Here is a 7,603-nt window from a genome sequence, read left to right as displayed (position 1 = left end):
CCTCAGACCTCCTGACCTGTTGTTTGGTGTTTGAGGCATTTTCAGTTCCTTGATATCTTGCCCACAAACCTCCTTTAACCATCTCTTTCTCCTCTGACTTCTACTTTTCCTCTTCCCTGGGAAGACAAGTTCGGCTACTGTTGGATCCAGGGGTCCCCCATGCAGTACTGAGTGTGTCGGACTCAGGAGCAGGTGGCTGTGTGCACGAATCCAAGTACACAGAGTATCTTGACTGATTGTCCAGCTGGAGTTTGCGAGTCTGTATTCAGTGCTGAGATGGCTTCGCCTGTCCTCCGTGGGACAAGCTGCTTGGAGGCCTTGGCCCGGAAGGAGGCAACCCTGGGGGAACGTTACTGATGCAGACACAGCTACTGCCTGGAGGGTGGTGAGGGCAGGCATTGCACACGCCACCCCACCAAACCATACCACAGCCCCAGTGATGTCACACTGTCATAAGCAGTCCAGGGTGCTGCTGTCAAACCCATTTTGCAGAAGACGTGCTTCTATTAAATAGGCCACCACGACGTGGACCGCACCCAATACTTTAATTTGTTTCTCTGCCTGTGGCTCCTGCACCCCAACTCCTACAGCCAAGGCAGGGCCCCCTCCCACCGCCTTTTTATACCCTGGGATACCCCATTTGCGAGGGAGCAAGGTGGGTCAGGGTCCCCCAACCCTTCTGCCTGCTGGATGTGCAGCTACTTCCTTGAACGCTCCAGGACGTGCCCAATCGCCCAGTTCCCTGTGTCTCAAACCCCAGCGGCTCTGGCTTATACAATTAGCATTTGCAGGCACCTGGGGGTGGCTGGGGGATCGTGTCCCCTGACTCAATCTGAAACTCTTGGGGCTGCTAAAGAGGCCTCCTCTGTGTCTTTCTCCTCCTTCCCTCTCCTCTTCAAGCCTGGGCAGCAGGCTGTCTTCAAGGGCCGTCTCCCATCCCCGGCTAACCCCAGCCCTCCTCCTGGGTGGCCTCAGGTCCCAGTTCAAGTGGAAGTCCAAATCCCGCCCCCACTCAACCCTGGGAGACCTTGTCGGCTGAGGGTGGAGACCGGGCCCTCAGGCCAGCCCTCAGACTGGGGGAGGGATGTGGACAGGCACTTGGCATCTGCTACCCCCAGGGGGCTGGGTGAACAAGATGTAGGGGTGCAGGAGGCAGATGGGATGGGGATCCCCCCAAGCACAGCTCCCCAGGAGGACCAGATCATACTTCCTGGGTGGGGATGGATGTCCACCCCACACCCACTCCTGCCTAAGCACAGCCAAATCACCTCCTTGGTGCCCCCTACCCATGGCCTCGCCTGGCCCAGCCCCCTCCGGACATACTCCCATTCCTTGCAGCTCCCCACCCCGCCCCTGCCCCAGCCCAGAAGTCCTTCCCTTGCTCTGAAGAGCCTGCGTGTGACTCCATGGCCCCCAGTTGCTGGGGCATCGATGGTGACCTAAACGTTCAGTAAGAGCCTCCTAGGTGAGGACAGTGATGGGGGGGAACCTCTGTCTCTCCATTGCCCTTCCTCAAGTCAGGCCCCCACCTCCAGGGTAGGGGATTCCACCTGATATTGTCAGTATGCAAGGGGTGGCTGGAAGAGTCTGCAAACACGAAGGGTCACAGAAACAGCCTCATGACGCCAACCCAGCAGCCAAGTGCCAGGCTGGGGCGACCCCTCAGAACCCCATAGCTAACCTGTGGTGCCCACTCCCATTTTTCAGCACAAAGCAGCTCACCCCAAGGCCCCAGAGTAAACGGCAATCCAAACAGCAGTTGGGGCATGTGGAGGTCAGAGTAACGTGGGGGCAAGGGATGAGCCAGGAGAGGAGGGCCCCCAGCCCCATCGGCACAGTTCACGCTACCTTGTCCCAAGACCGGGCCTGCTATGACGCGGATCCATTCATAACATTTATTGAGAGCTGACTGGGTGCCCCGCGCTGGGGAAGGAGGGCTGGGGTGCCTGAGAACCACCTCCTTCCGAGAGGGGGTCGGGGCGCCATTTGGGCTGTGCTTCCAGACGGGGCTCCTTTGCCAGGCCCTCAGGCCGGGGGCAGGGCCTAGGGGTGGATCCTCGGAGGGTGCGTCTTCCCTGAAATCCAGCCTCCAGTGAGCCTGGGTCCCCAACCCCAGGTGAAGGCAGCATCCCCGTCCTGCCCGCTCCAGCCTCCTTAGGCAGAAGTGGAGGGTAAGCAGGAAGAGGGGGTAGTTCCATTAGGCTTCCCGACACCTTTGGAACCTGGATTTTAAAAGCAGAAGAGGAGGAGAAAAACATTTAATAACGGATGATTCGATGCTCCGGAAGTACCGACTCAACCTGCAGGGCTGCCATGGCTCTGGCGCCACCTGCAGGCTATTTCTTGAATAGCACCCCCCTGTGACATTCCCGGCCCCGGGCAGCCCCAGATGGGACCCAGAGCGAGACACAAAGCGCAGAAACTCCAACTCAGTCCTGCCGTGCTGCCTCCTCCTGGGAGGACGGCCTCAGGCAGCCTTCCTTTGCCAATATCCTGGTGAGGGCTTCCCCCACCCCGCACGCCCGCGGAGGCCAGTTTTCCTGTTCTCTCGGACTTGAGGGGAAAAAAGGAAGACTCTGAGATCATCATCTTTGCGTCCCTTCAGCTTCCCACCTCTCCCAGTTGGACCTCGTCAGACCTCATAGGGAATACTATCCTCTCCTGGAAGCAGTCTCTTCTAACAGATGTTCACTGCACAGCTGCCGGGATAGGGAGGGGTACTCCCACCCGGTGACTTCCCCAGGGGCTCACAGTCTGATAGGCCTTGTGCCATCCCTGAAATCTCTGACACCTTCCCCTCCGACATACATGCACACATACTCTATCCCAGACACACCCAACTTCACGAAGTTCCTAAACGAGCCCTATTGCCTGGGCTCCACTTCAGCACTCCACCAAACTGAATTAGGCTTCCAGAAATCACTTTCTCCAGGAAGACCTCCTGGACCCCTTCACCTGGATCAGGTGCTTCCTCTAGACTCCCCCATGCCTGTGTTTTAACTCTCACTCTCCCATCTACCACGGTGGGCCAAGCCCAGCCCAGCGCTTGGCACCCGGCAAGCCTCAAAAACTATCTGGTGAATGAGTGAACAAGGGAGGCTCAGTTTCTCTAACTGAGCCATTTCCCTCTGGTCACACAGTTGCCACGAGCCAAGCCGGATTGGAGCCCCTGCTGTACCTATCCCCAGATCCCACCAGTAGTCCCCACAGCCTCCCTGCTAGATCACACCACGCCTGGAAAAGGACGGTGTTTCCCTTACGGGCCCAGGGAGGGAGAGTGCCTTGCCCAAGGCCACACAGGGGACCCCATCCCCAGCTTACCAGCGTAGGGCAACAGTTCTAGAATACTGCTCTAAGCTGTCTACACAGATTATCACCCCCCAACCCTCTGAAGTGGGTTGTGACCCCAGGGGTTAACCCACTTCACAAAGGCCCCTGGGGGCTCAGCCCAGGGCAGACCCCCCTCCTCGAGTTCCCCCAGCCACCTGCACAGGCACCTCCTCCTCGGCAGTGTCCGGAGTCCTGCGTCTTCGCCTTGTCCGAGCGGACCAGCTTCCTGCCGGCCGAGTTGCGGGTGGTGTAGCTATAGACGGAGGTGTAGCCCTGGCCGGTGAGCGGACAGAAGCGGCGGGTGTGGGCATGGTCGCGAGTGGCACCACACTGGGGGCACACGTAGTCTCGGAGGATGGGGCACAGCACCCGGCCAGCTTCGTCCTTGAGCACGTGGGACTGGTAGATGGCCCGGGACTCGCCGTTGTGCTTGCAGAAAGAGCACAGGCGTTCAGGAGCTGGTGAGGATTCCGGGCTGTGTGTCTGACCCTCCTCTGGTCCTGGCACTGGTTCTGGCTGGGGGTCCAGCCTGATCTCAGGCTCCTCTTCCCCACGCAGAGCCTCCACCAGGCGTGCCAAACCCAGGTAATCTGTCCATAGATTGAAGCTCCCCATGGCTGGACACCGTGTGCCAGGCAGAGGGGCAGAGAGAGAAGAAACCCAGCCGCCCCAAAGCTTGTCTTTCTACACCTCCCTTCTTAACCCTCCCTTCCCCTCTCTGGAGCCGAGCAGTCTGGGCTGTCAGTTCCCTCCTTATACCTCCAAGGGGGTGTGAAGAGGGAGGAGCAGGCTGTAGGAGGTTCCTTACTGTCACAGGGGGGCTTGCTGCCGCTCCCCCAAAAATGCACCTGCCAAGGGGATGCATGGTCTCTGGGGGGGCTGGAGGCGAGGGGGGGGTGACAAGACACAGGCTGCAGGGGGCACCAGTAATATGGAGCCACACACCCCACCCAGAGGGCATTGGGAGGGCGACCCCTCCTTAGAGCCTGCCTGCCTCTCCTGCCCCACAGGGTGATGGGGGTGGGAGGGTTGGAAGCCCCACCCGACAGACTAGCATTGATGTAGCCAGTAACTTAGTAACTTCTTTCTTCCTTCTCCTGGGCTGGGGGAGGGGCGGGTACCCCTGTGCTCTTTGGGAAGGGTTGGGGAGCTACTGATGTTCCAACTGTCTTCGGAAGGAGAATGGGCCTGGCTTATGGGGTGGGGGGTTAAGGACCAAGGCTCCCAGCTCTGGTCACCCTCAGGGAGCTTTCACACCACTTTTCAGTGGATCCCGCATTTAATGGATGAACAGACTGGGGTATGAAACCACCTGCCCCTGGGGTTATTCACAAAGACAAGCACAAAAGCCTGCCTCCCCACGCTGTTAGTTACCAACGGAACTTTAGGTATTGGAGAGCCTTAGGACCAGCTCGTCCTGGTCCTGGGGTGGAAAGGGGGTGGAGCAGAGCACAGGCACAAGTTGGGCTAATGGGGGGACCCGTAGCATTCGCCAGTGCCTTGATCTCCCCCTCAAATGAGAGCTCAGCTCAGTCTCTGGAGGATAAGGTTTGCCCAGGAGTCACCCACGTGGGGCACACAGATGGGCAGGTGGAAGGATCAACTGGCGTCAAGGTGCTAGGTGGGCAACTGAAGGTAAAGCAGGGGTCTGCCGGTACCAGGCAAGGAGGGTGAGAAACCTGGGCCCGGGACTTGAAGGCAGAGAAGAGGTGCTATGCTGCCTACCCACCTCACTCATTCAATCATTCAAGAAAACTCTATTGAGCCTTTTGGAAGCAGGGCCTCACTAATCGGTTTCACAAAGGTTTCCCAGCTGCCCAGCCCTGAGCCTGTGATTCATGCCCCCAACCCTCCAGGATTTATTCTCCAAATCCAGCCTGTGTCTGTAAGGATCCCAGACACCAGCCCTCACCAAGGGGTGAGAGGCTGGGGTCAGGGTCAGGTACTGGCTGAGCAATTTTGGGGGGGAGTCCAGGGTGGGGTTTTTTTCCCCATCCCATTCCCCTTAGGCTGTGTCCGGCCCAGACACAGTGACATTCATCCCTCGGTGGGTCTGGCCTCCGTCCTCACAACCCACCGACAACAATGAATGTTGATTGTGACCTTTGCTGTGGCCTAAGGGAGGGGATGTGTTCAGGATCCCCTGGCCCCCCCAGATCTGGAAGGTGGGGGTCGTGATGGGTGGACGGCAGTTCCAGGCCTCGGGGTCCACTCAACGGTCGATGGTTTGCCTGAGCTGCCCAAACTCACCGACAGGTTGAATGTTCCCCCAAACCCTTGGCAACTTCTTGGGGAGTGGAGGCTGGGTGGGGGTGAGGGAACTGGATAGGATGAGGGGAGAGGGGAGGGAATAAGGAACTTATAGAATCATTAAGTCAGCAAATAGTTATTAGGTGCCAACTCTCTGCTCCGGGAACCGGAAAAAGCAGGAGATAAATAATAACAACAGTAGATATTGATGTCACCTTTGCTATGTAAATATAGCAGTACTGGGCACTGGGCTCAGCTTTTCATGCATTTACCCAAAGCACCCTCAAAACGGCCTTCAGAGGTGCATATTACTTCCGTTTGTCAGTTTGGGAGACTGAGGCCCGTAGGGCACCGCTAGTGAGAGGCAGAGGAGGGATTCCTAGTGGCCCCAAGAAGTCTGGCTGCCAAATGGTTCTTGTCCCGGAGGCATCGATGCAACAGAGAGATAAAACATTTTAATACAATGTAATTCCTTCGGTGAGCTACATCGTGTTCCGGGCACAATTGTTTCTGAATCACAAGAACCCCCAGGGGTTGTCAGTCTCCACCTTGCAAATTCGGGCCAGCAGTGGGGCCGCTACCAGGCAGGCCCCGCCCGCAGGTCCGCTTGCGGGACTTTGGACAGGGGCGAAGCAAAAGGACCACAGAGGACACAGGTTGCCAGCCTGCCTGCAGGGTCTCGGGCATCTGAACTCAGGCCCTTGTGGCGGTCAGCGCCCAAGCGCGCAGACACGCGAGGGCTGCCCCGTTAACGCGGGGTGCGGGTTCGCCCACCCTCGGGCCTCGAAATGGGTTGCGGTCAAATCCCTGCTTCGGCTCTGATTGCGTCAAGATGCTGCCCGCTCCGCATTTCTTCACCCGCAAACAGGGCCCCCAGTCCTTCCCTCCAGGGGCTGCGCAGAGTTGGGTGCCCGCCCCCTCGGGTGCCCCTAGGCGCAGTCTCAGGGGAGACCGCCCCCCACCTGGGTCTGGGGCCCTCCAAGGACAGTCTGGGAGGGGACTTCAAATTTCCTGTCCCCTCCCATTTCACTGAGGGCAATATCGAGCCCCAAAGGATGAATCCCCTGGCGTAACCCTAACGTGGATTAGGGCCCCCAGGGGTGCTGAGCTTGAGTGAACCCCAAAACGACCCTCCTTGGAGGCGGCCTGAGGCAGCTCAGCCCTTGAAGCCCCACCCCCGAGATCCCCACCTAGAGACAGCCTCCAGAGACCCGCCCCTCAGAAGCCACAGACTCAGGCCCCTCCCCCAAGACCCGCCCCCTCAAAGCCCACCCATAAATTGCACGTCCCTAGGCCCCTCCCTCTAAAGCCCGCCCAGATAGACTACCGTGTAGCCCGCCCCAAAACTCAACCTCCATAAACCCCGCCCCCTAAGCCGGTTCTCAAAGAGCCCAGCTCCCTTAAGACCCGCTCCGGGGCCCCGCCCTCAGGGCCCCCCCACTGCAGACTTCCCATCTAGTTTTGGCTCTGGGAGCGCCCAAGGCTCCAGAACCCCGCCGTCTAGGATCTCTAAAGTCCGCCTGCCTAGACCCCCAGGGACCGCGTCCCTACGGAGTCCCCAAGGCCGTTCCCTGGAGCTCAAGCCCGCTAAGGTCCGCCCTTGCACGACCTTCCCCCAAACCGGACCCCCTCGGAGCCCGCCCCCCGCAGGACCCGCGCCCCTTGAAATTCCCCACCTCATGGAGTCCCTTCCCCAGAGCCCGTCCTCTCGCCCACTCTGGGCCGGGGTCCAGTCACGTTCCCACCCCTGTCTGGAGCTCCGGGTGGGGCGCCCTCTCCCATGGCCCATCCACCCGGCCTGCAGGGCCCCATTCAGGCACAGGGTATCCAGGACCTTCTCAGGGAGCATGTGGGGGGTGTCTTGCTTTGCAGATGGTGGTCCTAACAAGCAGAATATGGAGAGAGGAGGGGTAATAATAATAATGCTTTATATGCATCACCCTATTATTAGAATACCCATTTTATCGATGAGGAAATGAGGCTCTGAGAGTTTGGAACAGAACTCTCTCGGCAGTTCCTAAAA

The 7,603-nt window shown here is 58.9% G+C and overlaps 1 protein-coding gene across 2 annotated transcripts; it reads right to left on the bottom strand.

Annotated features, from left to right (window-relative positions):
* Nucleotides 1-1,887: 1,887 nt before the first annotated feature.
* Nucleotides 1,888-6,744, bottom strand: NANOS3 (nanos C2HC-type zinc finger 3). 2 transcript variants are annotated; one of them, XM_073803176.1, is made up of 2 exons: nucleotides 3,498-6,744; nucleotides 1,888-2,222 (listed from the first exon to the last, which is right to left on the bottom strand). In XM_073803176.1, exons 1-2 carry the CDS (start codon nucleotides 3,943-3,945, stop codon nucleotides 2,155-2,157), a joined length of 516 nt encoding a protein of 171 aa, XP_073659277.1. In that variant the 5' UTR covers nucleotides 3,946-6,744; the 3' UTR covers nucleotides 1,888-2,154. The 2 variants fall into 2 exon arrangements, with proteins under 2 accessions (XP_073659277.1, XP_033710055.1); XM_033854164.2 differs by having other exon boundaries at nucleotides 3,486-6,742.
* Nucleotides 6,745-7,603: the final 859 nt, after the last annotated feature.

Source organism: Tursiops truncatus, chromosome 3 (assembly GCF_011762595.2).
Source record: "Tursiops truncatus isolate mTurTru1 chromosome 3, mTurTru1.mat.Y, whole genome shotgun sequence".
NCBI lineage: Eukaryota > Metazoa > Chordata > Mammalia > Artiodactyla > Delphinidae > Tursiops > Tursiops truncatus.
The sequence above is the reverse complement of the archived record's forward strand: the minus strand, read 5'-3'. Positions and strand labels throughout refer to the sequence as shown.